This window comes from Callospermophilus lateralis, chromosome 15, assembly GCF_048772815.1.
Source record: "Callospermophilus lateralis isolate mCalLat2 chromosome 15, mCalLat2.hap1, whole genome shotgun sequence".
In the NCBI taxonomy this organism is placed as follows: Eukaryota; Metazoa; Chordata; class Mammalia; order Rodentia; family Sciuridae; genus Callospermophilus; species Callospermophilus lateralis.
Genome location: NC_135319.1, coordinates 66,219,661 through 66,245,893, shown reverse-complemented (window position 1 = coordinate 66,245,893; position 26,233 = coordinate 66,219,661). Strand labels below are relative to the sequence as shown.

Here is a 26,233-nt window from a genome sequence, read left to right as displayed (position 1 = left end):
CCCTGAGCAGGCCTAAGGGATGGAAGGCAGGGCCATCCTCACCCCACAGAAGCCCGGGCCATCCGCCCGATTGACTTACATGGCAGGCTGGTCCTGTGGTTCAGGAGCGTGAGGGCAGGGTCATCCTTGGGGGTTTGGGGTGTGCCCCGGGTTGTGGGAGCCTTGGTGGAGTCTCCGTCAGTGAAGGCCTCCATGTCTGGAGACTGGGGCGAGCTGTCCATGTGGCAGGCTGTGAGCGCGTTCTGGTATTGCTGTCGTGTGACCTGGGAGGAAGCAAGCAGAAGCTCAGGAGAACTGAACAGAGTACTTCCTTGGATGCAGCCAGCTTTCCTGAGCTCACAAGTTACTCCTTTGGGGTACTTGGAACTCCTGAGATATGTGAACTAGGGGTCTTACCAAAGCTATACCAGCTGAGCAGCTGCAACATGGGGCTCTTTGTTTGCCACCAGTCCCCACTGTTCATTTTTATTAGCTTCACACTTTATAGTGCATCTGAAGAAGCCTGAGTTTATTTTGTGTTGCTATAATAGAATACCTAAGTCTGGATACTTTATAAAGAAAAGAGGTTTATTTAGTTCAGTGTTCTGGTGGTTGGAAAGTCCAAACAGCATGGTGCTGGCATCTAGCAAGGGATTCCCTGGCTATTTCACAATTTGGTAGAGAAGCAGAAAGGAAAATGGCTGAGTACACAAGGGGCCAAGCACATGTGTGTGACCTTGCCTTAATACAACAGAAAATAACCCAGTCCTGAGAGAGTCCTACATTAATCCCTTCCATGGGTGGTAACCCCATTTCCTGATCACTTTCCACTAGGCCCCACCTTTTAAAAAATCCACCATCTCTCAATACATTACACTGGGGACCAAGGTTCCAGCACATGAAGCTTTGAGGGATACCCCAAGCCATACCCAAATCATAGTACACAGTTTATGTAAAACTGTCCAAAATCAGTGACTCTCAAACTTCAGCATCAGAACCACTTGAAGGGCTTGTTAAATAAGATTGCTGTGCCTAACAGTTTCTAATTCCCTTGGGTCTGAGATAGAAACAGAATTTGCATTTCAAGCAAAGATCCCCGTGATGCTAATGCTGCTGGAGATAGAAACCATGGACTTGAGACCTACTTAAAATCAGACACAGGTCCCACTCAAGTTTTTTGTTTTTTCCCTCTGAGGAATTTAAAGGATAAAGTAGCAGAATATTAGTAACTGGTGTTGATATTTTTCAGTTCAAAACTGTAGGTTCTATGCTTTATAAACACTGGCATTTGTCCAAAGTCTTCAACAGGTTGGTTCAGTGTTCTTTTTTTTTTTTTTTTTTTTTTAGTTGTATATGGACACAATACCTTTATTTTATTTGTTTTGATTTTTATGTGGTGCTGGGGATCGAACCCAGTGCCTCACACATGCTAGGTAAGCGCTCTACCATTGAGCCACAATGCCAGCCCCCAGTGTTCTTTTTTAAAAAAATATGTATGTGTGTGTGTGTGTGTGTGTGTGTGTGTGTGTATTTTTAGTGGTAGGTGGACACAATACCTTTATTTAGTATTTTTCATGTGGCATGAGGGATCGAACCCAGTGCCTCACGTGAGTTAGGCAAGCGCTTTACCCCTGAGCCACAAACCCAGCCCAGTTCAGTGTTCTTGAGGACACCTCACATGTGTGAGGCACTGGTTTGATCCTCAGCACCACACAAAAATACATAAATATATAAATAAAGTAAAATTATGGTGTCCATCTACAACTAAAAAAAAATTTTTCTTGAAGCAAGCTCTAAATTACAAAGGAAAAGTAGGTCTGCTTATCTAGAAATTAACAAAAAATAAGGTTAACCTTTTTGAACATTTTGACTTGGCAGCCAAGTTGCTGGAGAAGTTAACCTTGAGGCTAGTGTGTGATGTCTCCTGACATTTTAGGATGTTTTGTTTGAACTTTCAACTTTCACGTGGTTTATTTCTCCCTCTAAATACACTCCTGCAATATAGGGATCCCGCCACCAGATGGTGATGGGGTATTTCGGTCAAATTACACAATCCAGACTGTAAGACAACTGCCAAATATTCTTAGTTTATAATAATACTTACACTATATTATATATATATATATATATATATATCCTCATAAGGTTTCTTTGGTACCTTCATAACTTCATCAACAGAGGCAGGACCACCACCCCAGATTAAAACACCAGACTGAAGCTTCTTTTTTTTGTTTTTGGCTGCCTGATTGGAAGGCCCCACTCACACACGGATGCCCAGACATTTGTTGCTGCCCCAGGCTTCCTACACTACCCTAACATTAGTCAACTCCAAAGAGTTGTTTTGAACCCAAGTAATTCTTTTGTTTTAAGGAACAAATACAGGACAAACTCAGCTTAACAAACACATTAGATCATCACATTATGGGAACAAGAAATTAAAATTGTACACTTTTGATTGAGTCAGAGAAAGAGAACAATCAACTCCCCAATGAAAGATTAGTTCCTCACCAAAACACTATAAAGCCCCCAGGCAGAAAGTCCCCAACAGTACTCTCAGAGGGACCTCTTCCATGCTGTGGGACCTTTCCTTGTTTGTTTCTAATAAATGTGCTACTGAATTCTCACCCTCAGACTTTTGCGTACTTCATTCTTTGAATGTATGAGGTAAGAACCCTCCATTGAGCAACGTCAGCTCATTAATTACTATTAGTCATGGTTGTGTTTAAAACTTTTCCCAGATAATCACTAGATGCACCTTTCTATTTAATTTTGTAACTTATCTTGAAATCAAATCACTCCTGGGATTTTGACACTTCTGGAATTTCAGTTCATTGGACTCAGAGAGGCCCCATGGACCCTTCCAGCAGGGGCTTGGGCAGGGAAAACACTTCTCAAAACTCTTCTTGGATTACAAAAGGAGGAAGCCTAAACAATGGCCCTGACAAAGCCAATTAAATCAGAGGAGGTGATTTGCATCTTTATATAAGGTATCTTTTATTAAAAATCAAAAGAGAAAAATCAAACCAAAACAAACACATGGTTAAAACAAGAGCTCTGAACTCACAAAGTTCCCCTATGTAGGACTACAATTATAGTCAAAGTTTTTAAGGGAAGGAAGCCACAAGTTTGAAGAGGTTTTTGAATATGCTTTAATTGGCTAATCTTCTCAACTTCAAGATGCCTGGGTAGGCTCAGATCACAGCAAGGCCCTTTGATCTAACAAAAGGACAAACACCTAATCGAGAAGGGCCCTCGATTTGAGGTTTCCCAATACTACTGCTGTCTCACATCCTTGTTATTTGTAGAATATTCCTTTTCTTATGTTCTAGGGTGGAAATACAAGGTCATTTGTAAGTGTTACGAAAATCCTTACAGCTTCTTGCAAGGTATTTGTTATAGCACATTCCTCCCTGAGGAGGGGCCAAATCCAACCTCCCCAAAGTACTCTCCAACCTATGCAAGTCTAGTAATGTCTTGGAAAATCATATAACTTTCTGAACTTAGGATGTAAATGATGTTATGGTCTGGATGTTTGTGTCTTCTCCTACTCCAAAAAGAAGGTCTCTGTTGAAACCCAATTTCCCATGGGAGAGTAGTTGGAAGTGGGGCCGTTGAGAGGTAACTAGGTCCTGAGGTGGAGCCTCATGGGTAGGATGAGTGCCCTCTAAGAAGAAGGTGGCTCCTTCCCTTTCTCTGCTTCCCATCACGTGAGGACACAGTGAGAAGGCTAGGTCTGCTGGCACCTTGGTCTGGGACTTCCCAGCCTCCAGAACAGTGAGACAAAAAAATTTTTTTGTTGTTCTTTAAGCATACTGACATGACTGTGTCAACTGGAAAGACTCAAGAAATAAAGTTAACAAAATTCCCAACGCACTTGCTCACCACGGGCCAGCTCTCAGATCTTCGACCTATGAAACTTCTCCCTGTCTCTTTTTTTTTTGTTTGTCTATTATTAATTATTGATTTTACAATGAATCTGTTTGAGACTGTGAGTACCTTAGCTTAGCTTAAGCCTGAAATATATACTAGGAAGGAGATGCATTATATATAATAATCAATAAACCCTAGCTATTATTACTATTATTATTTTTTTATTGGTTGTTCAAAACATTACAAAGCTCTTGACATATCATATTTCATACATTAGATTCAAGTGGGTTATGAACTCCCATTTTTCCCCCGTATACAGATTGCAGAATCACATCGGTTACACATCCACATTTTTACATAATGCCCTATTAGTAACTGTTGTATTCTGCTACCTTTCCTATCCTCTACTGTCCCCCCTCCCCTCCCCTCCCATCTTCTCTCTCTACCCCATCTACTGTAATTAATTTCTCTCCTTGTTTTTTCCCCCATTCCCCTCACAACCTCTTATATGTAATTTTGTATAACAATGAGGGTCTCCTTCCATTTCCATGCAATTTCCCTTTTCTCTCCCTTTCCCTCCCACCTCATGTCTCTGTTTAATGTTAATCTTTTCCTTCTGCTCTGTTCTTAGTTGCTCTCATTATATCAAAGAAGACATTTTCATCTTGAACATTCTCCTCACCTCCCTTGTCAAGTCCCAGCAAAAGTGTCCTTTTCTCAGCCTGCTCTGATAGCCATTTCAAAAGAGGCCTCCTCTGTTATCTGGTCTCCCCTGACGATCACTGTTTACCCACAACCCTATTTCCTTCATGGCTTTTATTATGACCTGAACTCCCCTAGGTTATTTATGGGGTCCCTGTCTATCATCTTCTTCCCCTATTGTCACATAAGCTCAAGAATGGCAGCCACTTGCTGTCTTTGCCAGTTTCTCAGTGATAAGTGCAGAGAGGACATTGATTAGATATTTATTGAATCACATCCTTATATTTGGCTTTCCCTTCCTTTTCCTACAAGCCATGTGCCCCATAGAAACCAATAAAAGCTGGCACATTAAGAATTCCCTTCTTCCATTTCCCCTACTTCACCTCCAAGGACTGTCTGCAGTAACTATGAAAAGCCTTCAAGCCTGGAAGCCACTGGGAGGAGAGTCAGGAGCTATGGCTTTTTAAGGTTTAACCTGCTAGTCTCATTAGACTGCACCTGAGAGTACTGCGCAGCTGGTTCTCCGTCACTTCTCTCTGCCTCTGATTTCCTATAATTCTCCTTAAAGCCATAGGATCTTATGCTCCTCAAGCCTCAACTTCCTCATCAGTAAGTGGGAGTGACAGGAGTCTCTACCTCATAGGATAATTCAAAGGACTCAGTGAAGTTTCTTGCACCCCCCCACCCCACACACAATAGTTAATATCCCAACCCCTTCTCCACTAGTCACTGCCCATGGGTACTTCTTTTCATGGCTATGTTTATCTGCTGATATGTTAGTTCAGGGTGTTGGCAGAGTTCCGGAACCCAGCTAGCCAGCCAGCACACACCATTCCAAATAATCAGGGTGGGTGTTCTGGACACTCGGAAAGGAACTTCTCCCACTCGTGTGACTTCAGTACCCTTCCCATCCAGCCCAACACTGGGACAACATTACCAAGTGGACTCACTGAGTGTTTTGTTGGACTGGGATAAGTGGGACTTTAGCCAAGATCTCAGTCCAAAGTTTGTAATTGTTTGCTGAATGCTAGAAAAACAAAACAATAAAACCTAGTGAAGCAAGAGAAAGGAGGATAATTTAAAAGACTTCTGTATAGTACCAACCCCCACGAAAGGTATGAAGAAATAGCTCCCTCCTCTTAACTGCACGGCAACGAGCATGACTGCCTCACCCCGCAGCCTGTGCAGAGGGGGGTTTCTTAATAGCTCAGTGAAGCTAAGCAGATGTTAATTGTTCTTACAAGGGATTTCCCGTTAACACACACTTTAAATATTTAGTTGCAAAAATATACTATCATACCTATAAATATATTATCATATAAAAACAGCACAGTTTCTTCTAAACACTTGGCTTATAAATCACCTAATTGATCTTGAAAAAAAAATGAGTGAAATTAACCTGGTGTCAGTGGTAGGGGATCCAAAGGAAATAAGATCTGTCTCAAGCAAAGCTAATTTCGCATCGCTTTGTGCCTCAGTTTCTCCATATGAAAAACAGGGATCAGGAGATCTTTCAAAAGTGACAACCACAATAAAGCTCCCTGAGAGCAGGGTCTTTATAAAGCCAAGGAGCTGCCACGCAGCATTATGCTGGAATAGGGAGACTGGAATGCATATTATGCCTGGGCCTGGGGGACTCCTGGTCCAGCTCCCCCAGCTGACCCCCTGCCCACTGGGAGAGGGACGGGTACTGCCCCCCCAGGGGAAGTTACCTTCACAAACTGCACATCGCTGAGGATGTGGACGGAGTAGTCGGGCGTGTACAGGTTGTTACTGCTGCTGTACAGCTGGGTGTTGCTCCCACCAAAGTCACTGCGCTCTCGATTTGGAGACTCAGAGCGATTCAAGCCGCTGCAGCGAGAAGGGGACCGGTTTACTGCAGATGGTGAGGAAGGAGGAGAGGAGAGAAAAGACAAGGAGGGGTGGGTGGGTGGGAAGAAAGGAGAAGGAATGGAAAGAGGGAGAGAGAGAAAGGTGCTGTTCACTGAGGTCCCATGGGACTATCAGGCAAATGGTAATTCCGGGTGGTGGGAAGGTGCTCTCACTTTCCCATCAGTCCAGGATGGAGCTGAGCTGCTTTGCTGGTGTGGGTTCCTGGGAGGAACAAATCCTACCCCTGTGACCTCTTGAATGAAGAGCTGGGACATTTGTTTCCCTGAGCAGCAGGCAGATGGGGGTCTACTGCCTTTCCTAGGTCTTGTTTTCAGGGCAGGGCCAGGAGGACCCCCAAATGCATGAAGTGCTGTAAGCATCATTTGCTGTCCCAGCCCATGAGCCCCTCTACTGTGGTGAGATCCTGTATGTAATCCCTTATTTAGGAAAGGCTGAGGCCTTAGATTTGCCCTCAAACCATCTGTCACAGCATGGACAGCCACTTCTTCTTGTGCGGATACATTTTATGGGGTTAACTCAAGGTCTGCCCCAACATTAGCAGGGCCTAGGACAAGAGTACAGAGGCCCACAAACAAATTATAAGACACATGACTAAACTGTTGAAATGTTGTATCCTTGTCCTTGACAAATGTTCATAGCAATCTGTAAGGCCAGTTTGTCTCCTTGGAGTTTTATAGTTGAATAGAGGGAGAGCCTGCCCCTGGCCCTAGGGCTTCTGGACCTACTCACTATCCCCAGGACTGTTTGGGTGGGGAATTCTGGGATCCTGGGTATCTGAAACTTGGAAGCAGGAAGAACATAGGCTCTGTGTGGCACATCCTTAGCCTGTGAACTCCTTGCCTCCCTAGAGGGACAAGATTGATAAGGGCCAAAGTGGGGCCCTTGAAAGTGTGGGTCTGGACAAGGCTTGTTGTTGCACAGGCCTGTGTGTGGATTGGGATAATCCACAGGCTTTCTAGCCAAGACCTTAATATTCAATCAGCTTGTTTTTACATTCTTAAGAAATACTTTTTGGGAAAGTTCAATGAATACCATGTCACTTGGTTTCAAAATGGACTCTGTGAGCTACCCTCCCCAGGATCAATGGAAGAGAATGCCGAAGGTGACCCTAGCATTACCTCAAACATGGAACAACCCCAGTGACAGACTGTGAAGCACCCGCCTCCACTTCCCAACTAATCACTGTGTACTTCTTTCAAAAATGGGGAACAGGAAGCTGTACGTCTCTTCTAAGATAGATTTAGTTCAGGGGGTCTCAAATGAAGAACCAAATTCTTCATAGATTTTGGTCCTAGCTATTTCAGGTAGAACTGGGGGATTTAATTCTGTCTCTTGAAACAATGCTGCTATCAATCAAAATACTTGATTAGAACCTATTTGGAGTGAGTCACGGCAGCTGACAATCTATTTAGCTGCTAAACTGTTATTGTCTGGCAAACTATGTAGCAGGAAGATTAAAATAACAATAGGTTGATCATTTTCTTGTTAGAACCATAATAATTACTGCCTTAGTATGACTTAGAATGAAGGATTCCACTTCCATCTTACAATTCTCAGTGAATGTCATTCACTTATGTGCTTTTGTTAACTCAGAAACCTGGGAGTCACCCCTGACTCCTGCCATCTTCATTTCCAAGTCCATCTCATTAATCTCTCTCCAGTAAAGCCCAGTTTCCAACACCTTCACCTGGACCACACTCTCATCTCCCCACTTATCATCTTTTACAGTCATCCCCCTTATCTGAGGGGGATACATCCCAAGACCTCCAGTGGATGCCTGAAACTACCAATGGTACCAAACCTGAAAAATGCCATGTTTTGTCCTATATATACACACTCATGATAAAGTTTAATTTATAAATTAGATTCAATAAGAGATTAGCAGTTATCTCCATTTATTAACCCATAAAATAGAACAATTATAATAATAGTCTATGATGAAAGTTATTTAAAACTTGTGAATTGTTTATTTCTAGAATTTTCCATTTAATATTTATGAACTGAGTAAACGAAATGGTGCACAAGGAAACTGCAGATGAAAGGGACCACTGGGTTCTGTTTTCACCTTAGCTGTCAGAATCATATTTTTTAAAACACAAATTAGCTTCCTATTTTATCTGAATAAACCCAAACTTCTCGCTGTGGCACCTGAAGACCCCAGACCTGGTCCTTGCTTTCCTGCCTGGTCTCCTCTCGGCAGCCCTTCCCCTTCCCTGCTTGGCTCTAGCCCCTGGTCTTTGGGCCGCTTCAACCATGCAAGCTTCTCCCACCTCTGCAGATCCCCCTGTCCCCCCACCCACTGCCAAGGCTGCTTGCTTCTCTGGCCCTGGCTGTCACTGAGACGCCGCCTTCTCTGAAGACCTTGTCTGGCCACCCTTTGAAGATTCCCGTTTTCTTCTTTCACTGCCCTGTCATTCCTTCAAGCATTTAGTTAATTACACATTTATACTTATACATCAGGTCTGCTTAGCTCTCGATTCTGTGAGTGCAGAGATCCTGTCCTTTCTGATCAGGAACAGTGTAGTACCTACCTAGCCCGGTGCCAGGCCTGGGGGAGATATTCAAGGAAAATTTATGGAATGAACAAATCTGTTTCTTTGAGGAGTCTTAATTTAGAATAAAAATTTTGCTTTGTTTTTAAAAAAGATTTCAGAGTTCTCAAGTCATCCTGGAGTCGGAAAGCCTTTTCTCTGAAGAATAGAGTCATTCTGGGGAAACTGACCTTTCCAGGAAGCTGGGGTGGGAGCAGGACACCAGGAACACAGCTGTACAGAGTTAAATTGTGTGTAACCAGAATCCAAGAAGCCTCAGGCGTTGGCCCAGTTACTTGAGGGGGAGGCAACAGGGGGAGGACTCTGTTTGTTTGTCTGTTTAAGAGCAGCTTGTAAATCAAGAGTCCTGAGTTGATGTAAAGGGCCTGCTTATCCACTGGGTGAGGGGCACCAGGCCCTCCTTCAGAGGGCCGGAGGACTGACAGGACAGACCCAGTGCCACAGCGTACACAGTGAAGCACCAAGAAGGATAGGTGGTGATAGTGTTAGGCAGACACTGGGGCACTCCATTCCTGGTCCTGGTGCCTTGAAAACAAATTGATGAGTTCTGGCTTGGCTAGACACATTTTTGGGTGTTCAGAGTGATGGCTGGCTAAGAAAGTCAGTGTTCTCTCCTCCAGGGTAGCTATGGAAGTGGGCAGGCAGCCTCCCAGGAGAGCAGTTTCTTTGGCTTATGAGTGGAGTCTGGAAAATTGGACCCTGACCCAGTGAATTTTGGCCTCAACTCAGTTTGGTCATGACCTAGGGGAGAGGACATGAGAAGGGCCTATGGTTTCAGTTATCTGAGAAAGCCCAATCTCACCTTCATCCTCCACTTTGCCTGGCTGGACACGGGACTCACATACACCACGCCTATTGCTCCATACCTATGTCCCTTCTGTCATGATTCAAGATGTACTCGGGGAGGATGGCGGGGAAACTGCCCTGTTTTATCTACTACGCTCTTTCCATCCACAGAAGCTTCTGCATGATCACTTCCACTTCTAGTTGGAAACCGAGGTGACAACTACATCCCAGTTCCCCATAAAGCTCTCATCGTCTCCTGGGCACCCTGAAAAGATAGGCCATTTTGCTGCCACTCATGGGAACTCATAAATCAAAAACACAAGCTACCTCCCTGTTGTGTTAGAAGGAGAAACCTCTCTCTCTCTCTCTCTCTCTCTCTCTCTCTCTCTCTCTCTCTCTCTCTCTTTTAAGTAAATACAAAATACACTATTGAAGATTCATTCATAAAATCCCAAAGGGTTTCCAATACAAAAAATACAACTGTCTTATGAAGGTCAGCTTTATATAAGAAAATTTTAAAAGAAAAAGGAATCTTCGTTCCATGACAAAGAACGTCTCGGCTCACCCGAGTGTTTTGCAAGATCAATGTTTCGTGTCCCAAAGCCTGACATTCCTCAATAGGTAGGATGCTGATGACTCGGCAGTTTGTAATTGTGCACATACACTCAGAGGTCTCTGAGCAAGGGAAATGGAAATGGAAATGCTTTTAATAAAAACAGAGAAGAAATCAGTAACAGACGAGTGTCCCAGCAGCATGGCAAACTAGTTCAAGTTGTATAATTCCCCTTGGCATTTTCGAAGAGCATGGAGGCACAGCTTGGGGAATGAAGTAACAAGGAAAATCCTAAGTACAGTGCAAGGATTTCTGAAAGAAGACGGATGGAACAGCAATGCATAAAACCCACCACAGGACCTTTCAATGGAAGGTAAGCCAGGCAGCCAACATGTCCCTGGCGTGCCCTTGCTCTTACAATATACCTTCAATATACACTCTGGTGTGACTGGATGGTAGGTGGGCAGGATTTTCTGCTCTGGACCCCCAACTGCTGTGGAGGTTTGGCAGATCACATTCTTGTAGCCTTTAAGTAGTTAGTCTTCAAGAGATAGGTGTCCAGGCTGGCAGCTTGAAGTTACTGAGGTTAGGTAAAGACACTGGGGTAAAATTGGGGGAGGAGAGGAGGTGGGATGGAAAAGGGTTTCACACTGGAATTGAGGCCAGATGGAATCTCACTCTGCACTAATATGCAGGGGCCCCAAAACTTAAAGCTCTTGGACTCTTGTTTTACTTGTGACACCTTATTCAGGGAGCCTTCACAACCCTCTCCAGGAAACAGGACCCAAGACACAGAATTAGAATGCCCGACTGTTCCTTTAGGTATGAGGATCTGAGGTGAAAGAAGGGCCCAATGGCTGCCTGTTTACTTCTTTTGAAACATCAGTGAGGGATCGGGGGCACAGCTTCCTTTGGTCATGGTCACTGTGCCATGGGCCATCTGTGTTCTCCGAATCGGAAGGGGTATTTAATTACATAGGCTTATAAGAGAACAAACTGTGATTATTAAAATTCATCATCCTGTGGTAGTATTCAACATCAGACAACCAAATGCCCAAAGCCAGGCCTCTGTCAAAGCTCAATGTGAACTCAGCAAGTCGGCCCAAGTTACGATCCAAGATGAACTCGCTCACGTTACACAGAGTTTAATGGTTCCCAAATGTTTACTATGCAAGAGCCAACCCAAAGGAATATTTCCACTTGCCACATTTTGAAAAGTAGAAAGATTATTTTTAGGAAGTCCCTGTATATTCATGAAGAAAACTCCATCATTTTTGATCTCAGAGTGTGTTATCGATGGACAACTGAACATTGAAAAAGAGCCCTTGGTTCCCACATCTCTTCTGTATCTGTGATTGTGAGTTTGAAAAGACTATAGTGGGGAACTCAACATTATCACTACTACCAGGAGAAGAAATAAGAAATAAATCTGGGGCTGGGGATGTGGCTCAGGCAGTGGTGCGCTCGCCTGGCATGCGTGCGGCCCGGGGTTCGATCCTCAGCACCACATACAAAACAGGGATGTTGTGTCCGCTGATTACTAAAAAATGAATATTAAAGTTCTCTCTCTCTCTCTCTCACTCTCTCTAAAAAGGGGGAAAAAAAAGAAATAAATCTGGGGAAAAGGAACAACAACCAATCAGAAGTTTCATTTTAAAATGAAAGCACTTTCAAAGTTGGCTAATTACACGACACTCTGGAGGTAATTCACAAACCACTTGGCTCTCCTTCTTCAAACTGAGACTCAAATAGAAAAGAATGCCCTATTGGTAATGATTTGCAATCATACACTCGTTAGTTTTGCAATATTTGGTGTGAGAACCCCTGGTCTCCATCCAGTGTGAGCAGCTTGTTCCTTAGCATAGCTAAAGCAAATACGTCACAGCCCTCCAGGGGGAGCAAAATGTCTACATTCAGAGGAGCAAGGGTCCCTGGCAATAGGAGTTCTGAGACTAGGGTTTCAGTCTTCACCCCTCTTTGTGCTTATTACACATACAAAACTAACTCAATGGCTTAATTTCTGAGTCTCTTTCCTTAGTTACTATTTTCCAGTAATAATTCTTGCATATCTCTCAAGGTGACTGTGGGGATCAAATAAAATAAAAATAGATTTTATTTTAAAAACTTTTAAATCTTACTAATTTCTAGGATATATTCTTTTTCCTGTGTAGATGGGGTTAAGGCCTTTCTTCTTCTTCTTCTTTTTTTTTTCCTGCTGCACCCAGCACCCTGCAGAGCTGAACCAAGAACAGAGAAAGGTTGACCTTGTTCTCATCTCTGTACCAGTGGGTTGCCTACTGGTTTGAATACCCACAGTTACAGAAAATGGGGGGAAGGTTGAAAGTCACAGAGGATGGGGGGAAAGTTTGACTTTGTCCCCAGCCAGAATCAAAGACGACTCAGTCCCTCCTGGGGGAGACTGCACAGCAAGAATGAGTCATTTTTAATCTCTTTCTGACTAGGTTGCCATGAAGTTCGTCATAATAAATATTGATGAATTTGAATTAACCTTTCTTAAACTGAGAAATTATAATTAACAGGATACTGGTTAACGGAATTTAATTTAAAAAGAAAATACAGACAGGTGGGGTGTAGCACACCTGTAATCCCAGCTACTCATGGGGCAGAGATAGGAAGATTATAAGTTTAAGGACAGCCTGTGCAATTTGGAGAGATCTTGTCTCAAACTAAAAAATAAAAGGTACTAGGGGATATACCTCAGTGGTTAAGTGCCCCTGGGTCCAAACCCCAGTGCCATGAAAAAAAAATGAGAAAAAAATGAGAAAATTTAAAAAAGGGAAATATGCCGCTGCTTTGATACTTTCAGTAGAAAATCTTTTAAAAATGTGTCCCCTGCAGAACATTCACAGCATACTCTTGGCATTCTCTGAGATTCACCGCATGTTAAGGATCTTGACGGTCCATGATGTGGTCATTTCTAATTTTGAGGCATGCAGGAATAGACCACTTAGCTGGTAAGGGTGCCAGACTGGCATCTCACATTGACTGTACTACCTGGTATTCATCATGAAGGCATGAGCATGGAAAACTTTATTTCTTAGTGGAAAATCACCATCAAGTGAGAGAGAAAACTTTGGTGAAATTTGAGAAGGTGGTTAACTTGTCTTGAACAGATAAACATGGGAACCAGATGGTTTTGGATGGAAAATGTGATTTAGGAGAAAAAAGAAGTCAACATAAATACTTCTGAAGTTGCAGACAGCGGGGTTTAAGGTCTCAGGACATAGCCCTTTTCAATGTTGAGGGTCTACGATCCAGACAGCAAAACACAACTGGATTCTTCATGATTGAGGGTCTGATGGCACATTGGGATAAGGGACACAGATGTAGAGGCTATAAGAAATTGGACTGCTTACTAACAGCAAGGCAATTGAACAAATAAATTCCTGCTTTGGTCATTACTTGCTCTGTGGGCCTAAGAGAATAACCTCTGGAGAAGAAAACAATACAAACAGCTATTTGTTCAGATTCATTACATTCTATTCAGCCACTAAGTTCCTGTGTAGCTCTATGAGGTTTTACTTGATTAAAAACAAATCAGCAATCTTAATTAACATGAGAGGTTAAACCTAATGAAAAAATGTTTTGTGATTTTTACATATAGCATCCTATGAGCAGAGTCTGAGGGAATATGACTATTCTATGGTACATTACTAGTAAAAGAGGGATGGGTTAGCTCAAGGCAGAGATCTATCCCTCCAATCTGCAATCAGAAAAATGATAAAGAAAAACTCTATCCTCACCTCCACCACTTCCCATATGTATACACAGATACATGCGGGGAGGGAAATTCATAAATAATGCCATTGAACCAGAAATGCCTGGACTGTGTGTGCACTATGCTGTAGACATGGGAGTGCCTGTTGGGAGAGACAAGATCTCATGCAGGACAGGGACAGAGACCAAAGGCCTCCTGCAAACTACATTGAATCTGAAGATCTGAGATGCCATGCATGTTTACCTGGGGAGCCTGCCAGAGAGTCCCCTCTGCTGAAGGCGAAGGTACGAGACACAGAGACGGGCACTAAAGAGTCAGGGGCCAAGGATGTGTGAGAGGTGAAGGGGAAGATAAACAAAAGGAGAGAGACAAAGAGCAAAGTGAGTGAGACAGTCAGTTCCTGGATCTTCACAACATCACATTTCTCTGCAAAAAGGAATCTTGCCTCTGAAAACATGGGATCTGCATCTGCTTACAAAGCCACTCTCCAGAAAGACAAGAAAATAAAATGGACTTTGCTAAAGTTCTTCTGAAAAAATGCACAATAATCTCAGAGAGAACCAGAGATGTCAATGACAAGCATTGACAGCCCCCGTGGGGAGTGCGTAGGCAGCATTCTCTCTCCGGTGCCCACCTTGCATTCCAGCACTGCATTCCCATGGGGCTTCCCAGCTGCCTTGTGTGTCCTGCACAGCATTCATAAGCCTGAAAGCCAAGTGCATACTCCTGCTAGGGCAGCCCTGGAGGAAGCTTCACACTCCCTCTGTGGTCATGGTGCAGATAAGCAATGGTGCATTGCTTGCTAGAGGATGGGGACAAGGGAAGGGCAGCATTCTACTGGTTTCAAAGTGAATCAACTTGATGAATTAAATCACAGTCACTTCTTAGCAAATAGAAGTGCTCTGAAACACCCGTCTATCTCTTTTTTCTTCTCTCTTTTCCTAGTTTCAGAAATGGTTCTTGCTGGCTATCATATCACATGGTCCTTGGGTGGGAGGTGGAGCTTGTAGCAACTTCTAGTCTTTTCCCCACCTTGAGAAGAAACTCCCCATCAAGAGGATCTGCCTTTACCTGTCTTATCTGATAGCTCCCAGAGTTCCTTCCAAGGAGCCAAACAAAGTCAGTCTGCAGGTGGAGGCACACAGAAACAGCTTCTGTGGCCTTATTTCCTGCACCACAGGATTTTATTTGAAATTACTTACCCATGCAGGGCAGTGGGAAATGGGGCTTTATGATCCCAGATAATCATTAATTCTAATGTGAAGTGTTAGTTAGACACACTGGAGTAAGAAACCCCATAGACTCAAGAAGTACCATAGTTCTTGAGTTAAATATATACACCACCAAATAGATAGGAGATGTGTTCTCTGCCCCCCACACCTGTCCTGCTGCCCTGAGCTCAGGTAAGATTCCTTCAGATTCAGGCTCACCATGGTCTCCTGGATTGTCAGAAATCAGAATGAAGATAAAGGAGACAGTGTGGGTTGTGTTCCCTTCACCCCACCCAGGAAAACCAGAGAGGCTTCCTTGTAATCTCAGTTCAACTTCAATGCATAGTCACAGGGCCAATGATCTGGCAAATTCTATTTTACTTCTCACCCTGAAAGGCTATTTAAGCTGCAAGTTTGCTAGGCCAAGACCTTGCAAGAGTTTACTGCTCTGCAGCTTAGGATCATGTTGTCCTTCAACCTATCAACTAAGGTTCTGGGCCAGCGAAAGATATTGCTGGTGGCTGGGAGAACAACCCTGGGCATGGGTAGCTTTTGCAATTATTTCACACACCATGCACCTAGTAGGGAGGTCTTGGGGGAGGATGGAAAAATCTCTCTCTTTACCCCTATTGGCTAATATAATATCTTTCTATCTTTCTTTTTGTGGTGCTGGGGATTGAACCCAGGGCCTTGTGTATAGGCAGTAAGCACTCTACCAACTGAGCTATATCCCCAGCCCTATCATTTGGTTTTTGCTCTGGAAGATTTATGAAGGTACTCAGAAGCATAGGGAGGGAGTTTAATGCTTCCCTTTAGTAAAGGAGGGAGCAGTGCGAGTTTACTCCTGTCTCACTGATAAGACTGAAGGATTTGACAGAAAGAATTAGAATCAGGAGGTAAGGAAATAAGGAAAAAAAGATAAGATCTTCCTATTAATTTTTTTCTTTTTCTTGGCAGTGTCAGAGGACTTTTTTTTTATTTGTTTTCTTAAAGACAGGTCATTTAAATTGGGTAGGTGGGTTGAGAAGCCCCATGAAACTCTTTTTTTCCTCAGAGTTCCTATCTCTTTTTTCTTATAGAAGAGCAAGAACAGGGCCAACATTTCTAGGAACATATTAGAGTTCCAAGAGCAGTCCCTAATGTGATGGATGGTAGAAATTGCCTTTTGAGAAAGCAACCTGTTCCTCACCCATCTGGTATTCTTATGTTGAGTACTTGCTTCCTTCATCAACCTTGATTGAGAGTTGTTGGCTTTCATAAGTATAATTATGTACCTTTTTTAAAAAAATAGATCTTTAATTCGAGTTCTTTGGTGTGGCAGATACATAGACTTCACTTTAGCCATCTGCTGGGCTGGAAAGTGAAATTACATGGCCAATTGTTCCACTGTTTCCACAATGCAATTACATTCTGGAACATGATAGATCTAAAATCTGTATTTCATCGTGCTTCATGAGCTAGTCTGGACACCAGGATGCATCTAGGTAAGTCACCAACTCGCTGGGTAATCTGGAGCCAGTCATTTCTTTAGTTTCTCTCATTCTAAAATGGCATTTACCTTTCTGTGTTCTGGGGACTATGATATCAAACTCTGGGACCCTCTAATAAATCCCAATAGAAGGCATATGCAAAATCTTTGTTATGATGAGAGAAAACAAACACCCCATTTTGTATTTAAGTGGCCATCGTAAACACTAACAGCTGAATGCAATGCAAAACTCAGACCAGTGAATCAAAAGGAAATCTAGAGAAAGAATTCTTTCTGAATCATTGCTATTACAATAAATGCCATGCTCTCTAAACACATGTGCAATAATTGTACACAGGAAACAGCAAGAAGATACAGCACAGAAGGTGCAGAGCAAACCAGCCATTAGCCCTGTGCCAGCTTCCCCCGCCTCCTGCCCCAGCAGCATGCATGGCCAGCTGGTAGCCATCTTGTCACCAGCTGAGAGGTGGTGAGCAAGGAGAGAGAAGCAGATAAGCAACATATTGCACCAGCCTGAGATTTACATCCCCAAATCTCACAGTCACTTTTTACTGAGGACAAATATCACAAGACACAACAATAGCACATGAGGGTTTTCAAGTAAAGGCCAGGGCGAATTATCATTGCGGAGAAGGAAAGATTGACCTCCACCAAAGCACACAAGTCACTCGCCTGCAATGCCTGGCAGGTGGCAATAAATGGTACCTCCATCACAAACCTATCCCCTACCACCATTCATTACTTGCATGTGAGCAGAGAAGCCACAGAAAACATTCCAGACACTCAGAACCTGAGCCCCTGTGGTCTGTGGGTACCTGGCAGGAGGCAGTGTTCCTGGCAGAGTATTACAAAGAGGCTGCCAGCATTTGTGTTAGCCCAGCCCAGGCTCAAAGTGCTTGGTCCAGGTCCCCAGAGTAGGCTGAGGCAGGACCACGATGGGAAGGACGAGGAAGGGGTTTGAGAGATACATACGAAAGACAGAGGATCCAGCCAGACTTCCAACCTTCCGCACGTCATTATCTAAGGACAGAAGGATGCAGTGGGTTTCAGAGGACATTCAGAAAACACACCTTCTTCTGGGAATCTCTACTTCCATTCCGCCCCCCACTACCAATTAACCCTGTAAAAACCAGGCAAGCAAAGGGAAGGTAGGAAACAAGTATAAAAAAGCAAAATAAACTTGTCTTTCACACTGAGAAATGCCACTCTCCATCCCCAACACTTGTTAATGTGATTGCCTTTTCCAACTTCATTTTTCCTTCCTTATTTTTTTAAGCATGAACAAAGTGAATGAAAAGTGATTTTTATGCCCATTTTTCAGAGAGGAAACTGAAGCCGAGGAAGTTGAGTGGCTTGTCCAGATTCCGAGACAGGAGTCAAAAGAGGAGTCAAGACTTGAGCCTAGATGATTTTTCTATGACATTCCATTGCTTCCCCAACAAGCCATGGCTTGGAAAATGGAATACCTGAGCAAGCAGTAGTCATGATGGCTGGGACACCATAGTAGGTAAAGGCTCCATTCTCAAAGCGAAGGCCTTCCTTACCGACCTCCACTTCCACTTTACCCTGGAGAAAGAAGGAGGGTACTGAGGGCGTTGTGTGTATAAGCAATTCCAGGTCTATTATCAATTATGACCCTAAGGACTTTGGCTTGGATGACAAGTAGATTTTTGTTTTTATCACAGGGCAATATTAATTCTATCCAGATCTAAGCTGCAAAAACAGCAGCTTCAGCTTTGGTAGTTCTTCACAGTAAACTCATTGCTTCATTACTCATAAAGCAGCACCCAGTCATGAATAACCAAGCTCTCCTTGCATACAGTAATGGTCCTCCCATGACACAGGATCAAGAACCAGCTAAAAGTCAGAGCCCCATAAATAAACATTCCCCCAACTGGGTTAGTCTGAGATTAGACCATTAAAAAAAAAAAAAAAAAAAAGGTCTGGCTGAGATAAAATCTAATCATGGGGCTGAGGTTGTGGCTCAGTGTTAGAGTGTTAGAGTGTTAGAGTGTTAGAGTGTAGAGAGGCACCGGGTTCGATCCTCAGCACCACATAAAAATAAATAAATAAAATAAAGGTATTTATTGTGTTCATCTACAACTAAAAAAATATAATCATGTGTAAAGCTTTTTGAATTATGTATGATAGTTATGGCTAGTGTACAGTGTGTTGATGGATCTGATACTGGTTATATGCAAACATGGATTCTTTTTCAACTGACCCCACAGTCCCATGGGATCTATACCATTTTTATCCCTAGTTTACATGCATCAATTTTGAGGCTCAGAGAAGTTAAGTAACAGTCAAGTTAGTTAGAAAATGGCAACATTGGAATTTTAAAGGCATATCTTTCCAATTTCTGAGCCTACCCTTTGGCTATAAATTTTGTTCCCTTCACATTTTATATGAGAACCAAGATTTTTTTGATTAGTATAAGGCAAAGGTTGTATGTGGTATTATGTTTTATAAATACTGTAACAGGACTCATCTCAATTGCCAACACTAAAGAATGTGACTCCATTTTTGAAGAAGAAAGGTCCTTTTTTTTTTTTTTTTGAGGCTATCTAGAAAGATATTTGTGAGGCAAATGACAGTGTCAGAGCAGAGAGGCTAAGGTGGACCACAACAAAGAGAGGTAATTTCTAAGTTCATTGAGCTTTATCAAGTTCTCAAGACCATCATTTTTTTAGGGTTCATATGATTCTGTTGGGAAGAGACAGAGAATCAGAGACTGAGCTCATGGTGGGGCCAGGACAGGGCACTAACAGTGTTCCAGTAGAACCACACTTGACACTTATTCAAGTCAGGCCTGCCCAGGGCAGAAAGTGATCATCCTTGAATGATACTGGGAAGATGCTGCACTTATTTTACTTAGTCATCTTCTCCCTTCCTGCTCCTCTGAAGGGGAGAAGATGCAAAGGTTGAATGTGGCATAGACAACAAATGCGTCCCATGTGCCTCCAGGGAGCACAATGAGGACCAATGTGGAAGTCAGAGACAGTGAGATATCAGCTTGACAGAGGAAAGGGTTTAAATAAGAATTGTCTAAAGTTTACGAGGCAGTGGACAGTTTCACTTTGGGGGATAAAGCAGAGATAAGGAGATCCCTGGGATTGTGCAGGGTAGCAGTTTCAGAAGTTCAGAAGCAAAGTCCCACCTGAAATATCACTGAGGGGTCAGACTAAAGGTCAAAGATCTCGCCTCTCTCAGGACACCAGTCTTCTCTGCCTTGGCCCCTCCTGTAGGTCACACAGAAATGACTTCCCCAGTGGCCTTGCTCTCATGGCAGCCAGCCAAGGCTTGGCACCTAGCATGGAGGAAGGCATGCCATTCCCCTTTGCTCTGCAGATGCCTTCCTCTTGTCCTTACAAGTTCCCTGATTTTGCTACTCACCTGTAGGAGCAGCACAAAGTAGTCCACAGGGCGGTTGCGCTGGTAGAGGTAGTGTTCTGGGGCCTTCTTGTTCTTCTCGTCAAATTTCAGCTCCTGGATCACGTTGGGATGTTTCAGGAGACGGAGTAGGATCTTCTCCGAAAGGTACACAGACTTAAAAGGCTCCACTTCTAGGAGACAGTGGGAGGTAGAGAGGAGTGAGCGCCTCCCATGCCCGGCCCACTTCAGCAATGGTAGCTGGGAGGAGTCAGAGTGGGTGCAGCTGAGTTCATGTAGAACACCCCTTTCAAACCCCTGTGTACTGGGCTGGTGGGCTTCTGTGATTCCTTGGGGATGAGGGATTCTAAATCCAAGTGTGCATTTTGGGGCCTTCCTCATGCCCTCTGGGGACTTGTGTCTCTGCAACAGCATCTCTGGAGAAGTAGGTCACCAGTCTGGAACTGTCAGTTTGTTATTAATTTTCTCTTTGATTTTTATTTAAAGTTGGTCATGAATAACTAAGCCATATAGAGAACAAAGACTTTAACACTATCATAGAATGAAATACAGAGAATTTTTTCTGACTTATCTGCATGACATTTGTCTGATGAATGCAATGTAACCCAAAGTTTATTGAGACAGGTACTTATTTAAATGATAAGTTGTCAATAATGTGAAGCATCATTGTATCACATTTATTTATTAATAGATATTATTATATATTTATACTTTAGCATATTATTAGATTACATTAAACAGGTAGAACTGCTTTGTTCTGGGAAATGAGCCTGTGGTTGAAAGAAATCTGTATTCAGAACTGGATCACATGTTGAAAACCTGACTTTAAAAAAGCTCTAATTTAAAATTTTCTACTTTTCAGCACATGGAATGGTGCTTCCTAGCACTCACTGTATACTCAATAAATACATGCTGTCTTAATAAAACACTGAATTTAAGAGATGGACATTCTCATTCTAGTTCAGCACATTGATTAAGTGTGGCTGAGAAGGTCAGAGCGTTCAAAGACAATTTTTACCTTCCTCATAAGGAGTTTATTTTTAGCTTCTCACCTCAGGACAGGGAGAGGCACTCTGTCACCCTGCAGAAGGCAACTTTCTTCCTAGAATAGTGGTTTCTTGGTGCCTCCACATGTGGAGGTGAAGTTGGAAGGTATTACAGTGGGTGGTGCCTGGTCCCATCCTAGATTCTGCTGGGGCTGCTCTAGGCTGGAGACCAGGGTGGGGTCTTACCTGTGGCCATGAATCGGTGCGTGGCCAGCAGAAGCTGTGGCGAGATCTTCACTCTGATTTCTGAGTCGGAAAGCTTAAATAAGGAGAAGTCATGCCGCTTCCTCTCCCGGTGTGGGACCCTCTGCTTTTTCCGATTGTCAGCTGCAGGGTCACAGGGGACAGATTTCAACTATCTCAGAATCATTATTGATCTTTAGAGATTTAACAAGAGTCACAGGGGACACAGACACATCCTTTGGGACCACGCACATTTCTTCAGGGCCAACTACTGTCTTCTGTTCTAGGACATCATAATGCCTCTTTGCCAGAAGAGAGGTGGCCAACATGGGGTAGCAGGTGGGAGATGGCTCTCAACTTCTCAGTGTGATCTACTCTTAGGTGTAGAAGTAGCAAAGGGGAAAAGGCTGGCGTGGGGTTCCCAAGTCTGGGATTCTGGCGCTGGCTCCTCTACTTACCAGGTGTGCAGCCTCTCTAAGCACCAGAGTTTCTGTTTGCTTTAATCTATACAAGGAGGCAAGCATATTCAAACATGGCACTTCTACTTATCTAATGTAGTTATTATGAAACATTAACAGGAGACCACACGTGAAAGGGCTTATACAGTCATACAAACCTGAAGGACTGACATTCTTGGGGTTGGTGGGGCCCTGGGCATTTCTGCTTCTGACCCCCTCCTTTCCCCCAAACTGAGTTCATCTTCCTGCTGATTTAAACCATGCTCTGAGCAATAGCAGAGGCATGCCACTTTCGTACCAGCCAGAGTTCTTATGCTTCAACCCCAGCCCCTCTACTGGGAAAAAATCAGGGAAAATACAATAAAAAAGAAAGGAGAAGAAACAGAGTGGATCCATAATCTATAAATGCAGGGGACTTAGGCAGGTCCTGGAGCCTCCAAAAGCCTGTATACTGGGCATGTGATTAGAGGTTGTGAAAATTTGCTTCCCCCAATTTACTTTTTTTTTTCTTAATTTTTAAGATTGTCTTTGAAAAAAAATAGAGCTGTACATTTAGTGGGGATGTTTTCTGGTCATTTCTCTTGCTTTCCCTGAGCTTTGAAAACATTTTGAAACTGCTAGTCTATCTCATCTGTGCTAAGGGGAACAGGAAAGGGACCTGGGTTCTCTCTCCAAATTTGACCTGAAAAACAACAAGGCTACAGGGAACTTATTGTGCAAGTGGACTGGAGGCAGTAGAAATGGAAGGGGGTGAACCCGGGCAGGAAACAGGACTCCAGAATCTGACTCCCTCTTCTTTTGGAGCCTGCTTCTTTTGGATCCTTTAAATTTCCTTCTAGAAGGGAGAAAGTGCCCTTCCACCCACTTTTGTGGGTCTTTGTAGTCATTGGGTCCCTTCTTTAACAATACTTCTTCTGTTTAGGTGTGGAGATGCAGGTGTCCAGATCACATAAGAAGTTAGGGTCATGTACGAAGAAACACAATATTCCTGGCTCATTGGTCTTTTCATAGTTCCTAAAGAATTGCACCAGAATTTTTATTTAAGGGTAGAAAATCCCTGACCCTCTTCTGTAGAAAGAGGATCATTCAACATATGAGTAGCAAGTCAAGGTTCAGGACCTTCTGATTTGTATGACACGTTTGCTTACGTATCACTCCCTCTCCCCCATCAAAATGGCACTCCATATTTAGTCATTAGAGAAACAATCCTCTGATCTCTCCCTTCATTTCTTTAATTAGAAATGAAACATTAAGGTTGTTTAAACAAATACACTGAGAGGACCTTACTCATTTAAACAACTCTTAGACACTAATACCCCAATGTGATGTTTTCACAATTGTCTCTAATGAGACACTTGGGAGTTCCAGAGCAAGGGTGTGGGCACAGGTGGAAAAGGGAGCTGGAATGGAGATGGAGAGGCCATTTCTGAGCTCAATCCCTGTTCAAAAAGTCTGGCCAGCACAGCACAGAAGAAAGCAGGTCCCTGGAGGGAGGCACTGTGACACTCCCCCTAGATTTTGTCAAGTCCTGGCCCAGCTTTCAGGTTTGATCTCATGTAGATCCAGAAGGGAGGCTCCTTTTCTGCACCATATGGAACCAATGCTTTTCCTCCCAGGAGCATTTCTCAAAGGCTACTTCTAGCAAACTAAGGACAGAGGTCTGAACTGAGATATCTGACGGGAGGGAAAGGGATGTCTGTCCCATGAGATGAAATTCTGAGGAGGAAACACTTCCTGGCCCAGTGACTTCTCTGGATTTAGAAAACATTTCCATCCCAGAGACAGCACGCCTTCGTAATGTTTGCAAGCAGAGCTTTGTTAAGGCTTGGAATTCAAAGAAGTGTCTGCAGAGAGGAGTCCATTTTGTTCCTGAGGTGGTAGGGTAGGAGGGTGAGGGGAGTAGGGGTAGGAGCCAGGCAGGCACTTGCTTCAGGGGCGAGCGGGGACAATGAGGAACCCAGGGTGGTGATGTCAAAAGGGGTAGGGGAGGAGAGCAGCATCCAAGAAGGGACAATTTAAGCTTTTGGCTTAGGTGTGGAGAGGGCAATGCCACGACAGTCCCCCTGCAGTCCCACTGGTGGTCTGGTGTAAGTGGAACTCCAAGGGGTCCTGGGATCTGCCTCCAAGTGTACAAAAAGGCAATTCAGGAACAACACGGGGAAGGACAGAAAGGTTCCAGCCACCCTGAAGTGTACACCATGTCTCTTTTTCATCCAAAGGCTGGGAGGTCTCCTTTCCCTAGTCTAGGCTTAGTTCCTGTGTCTCCTGATTCACACTTTGCTAGCACATGCCCAGTGACTCAGGTTGATTCAGGCCATGGCATCTTGCTGTGCCAGCACCAGGCAGAGGTGGCTGTCACACATCAGTGCATAGGGCTTGCCCTGACATTTTTACACTGTACACGTCAAGCTAATTGTGAGGAAAATAAGATGACCTCAGAGAGACAGCCGAGGCCCTGAACTTACTGTAGAGGTCAGTTTCATCCAGGATCTCTGACTTGATGATCTCCTCTATGATGTCCTCCAGTGTGACGATGCCCATCACCTCATAAAAAGGGTCCCCTTCTCCCTCGTTATTCACCCGCTGGACAATGGCCAGGTGAGATTTTCCTGGAGAACAAATGAAATCATAGTTCAGTTTCCAGGACATTTTCAGAGAATTTTCCTCATAAGAAAATGATGCCAAGTTGCTGCCTGAAGAATTCGAGGACTGAACTCATCCTTGGACTTCCTTAAAATATAAAATTTGTGTACAAGCTTTTATATGTACAAGCTTTTTTATGCAAACCTCATACTTTTTAAAGAAATATACACTTTGTGTGTTGCTTAAAGATAGGGGCATGTTCTGAGACATGCTTTGCTAGGCAATTCCAGACCTAGTGGGTATGTGAAAGGGTTTTGTAAATACTAATGTGTCATGGCCAGACAATTCATTTTTATTAGCTAGCAATGAAATAACAACTCTTTACATTTATTGAGCTCTTATTATGGTCCAGGCACTGTTTGGAGCACTTTCCATATGTCAATTTTTTTTAATCCTCATAACAATGCCTGAGGATAACTACTGTTACCCGTATCTTACAGATGAAAGAACTGAGGCACGGATTGCTTAAGTAACATGCCTAAGGTTGCACAGCTGATGAGAGGCACAGCTGGAGTGCAAATCTAGTAACTGATTTCAGTCCTAGCCTAGAGACTGAAGTCTTATCTAACTGTCCTGCTTCATGTCAATTCTACTTTCTTCTGTAATATAGACCCATTTCCTTGTCCTGTTCCTAAAATGTAAAACTGAGTGCTGGTTCTTTCTCTTGGCTATGAGATATTTAAGGAGAAAATCTGGCGTACTGACTCAGATGTTATTCTTGCAAAAAAATAAAAATAAAAAAGGAAGTTCATCCTTTATCAGCTCTTGCTGTTAAAAGTACAAGAGTAGAGAAGTAGTCAGTTTGACAGATGCAAAATTAACTATTAAAATTGAAACACATAGCCACTCCTTGGGATTTTTAAATGAAATAAAATTGGAAAGATGATATTTTCATCATCTAACAATGGTCTTTAATTCTTTCCCCCACCTTCAACTTAATCTTTGACCTCCTTCTATACTGGTCATGCCATAGTCCTACACAAAAATCCTCCATGGCTCCCTAGTGGTACAGAATCAAGTCCAAACTCATTAGTTAGACAATTTGAAGCTGCACACTGGTTTGATCCTGTCCTTCTTGCTGCATGCCCTACTACATTCCTTCCTCAGTTTCCCCTGCATACCTTCTCTGTGCTCACACGGTGGCCTTCCTGGACCCTATCTCTGCTGGCTCTTCAGGCTCCAGATCACATGCCAGCTCTTTGGGAAAACGCTTCCAGATTGGCCCCATTCGGAATCTGGACCAACCATTGCTTGCTTTGTGCTTCTAAGCCTTTGATAACTTCATGAGAGCAGGTATCAAAATTTACTGCTTCTTGTAACTAGCAATGTATGTGTCCTACACTGGCCACTGTCTCTCCTACAAATCATGAGCTCCTTCAGGACAAGGAATCACACCCTTGAACAGGGTGTGATCTTTCCGTGTATCTGGCAGCTGATACATGCCTGATGGACTGAACTAAGATGACAACTGAATGAAAATCCATAGCTGGTAGATAAATGACATAAAAATCAGATACATTAATTTTTGTACCAGAGATTGAACCCAGGAGCCCTTAATCATTGAGCCACGTCTCTAGCCCTTTTTATTTTTTTATTTTGAGACAGGGTCTCCCTAAGTTGACTAGGGCCTTACTAAGTTGCTGAGGCTGGTCTTGAACTTGAAATCCTCCTGCTTCAGCCTCCTGAGCCACTGGGATTACAGGTATGCACCACCATGTGTAGCAAAACCTTCATTT

The 26,233-nt window shown here is 43.4% G+C and overlaps 1 protein-coding gene across 1 annotated transcript in view; it reads right to left on the bottom strand.

Moving 5' to 3' along the window:
- Positions 1-26,233, bottom strand: part of Cnnm1 (cyclin and CBS domain divalent metal cation transport mediator 1) — a 51,070-nt gene that overhangs the window by 2,920 nt on the left and 21,917 nt on the right. The window contains exons 2-9 of the mRNA XM_076834346.1: positions 24,320-24,463; positions 21,400-21,540; positions 20,171-20,340; positions 18,241-18,340; positions 17,747-17,794; positions 14,318-14,380; positions 6,264-6,427; positions 80-263 (exon numbers count right to left, since the gene is read on the bottom strand). Coding sequence (XP_076690461.1) covers positions 80-263; positions 6,264-6,427; positions 14,318-14,380; positions 17,747-17,794; positions 18,241-18,340; positions 20,171-20,340; positions 21,400-21,540; positions 24,320-24,463 — 1,014 coding nt within the window. The remainder of the gene's footprint in view (positions 1-79; positions 264-6,263; positions 6,428-14,317; positions 14,381-17,746; positions 17,795-18,240; positions 18,341-20,170; positions 20,341-21,399; positions 21,541-24,319; positions 24,464-26,233) is intronic.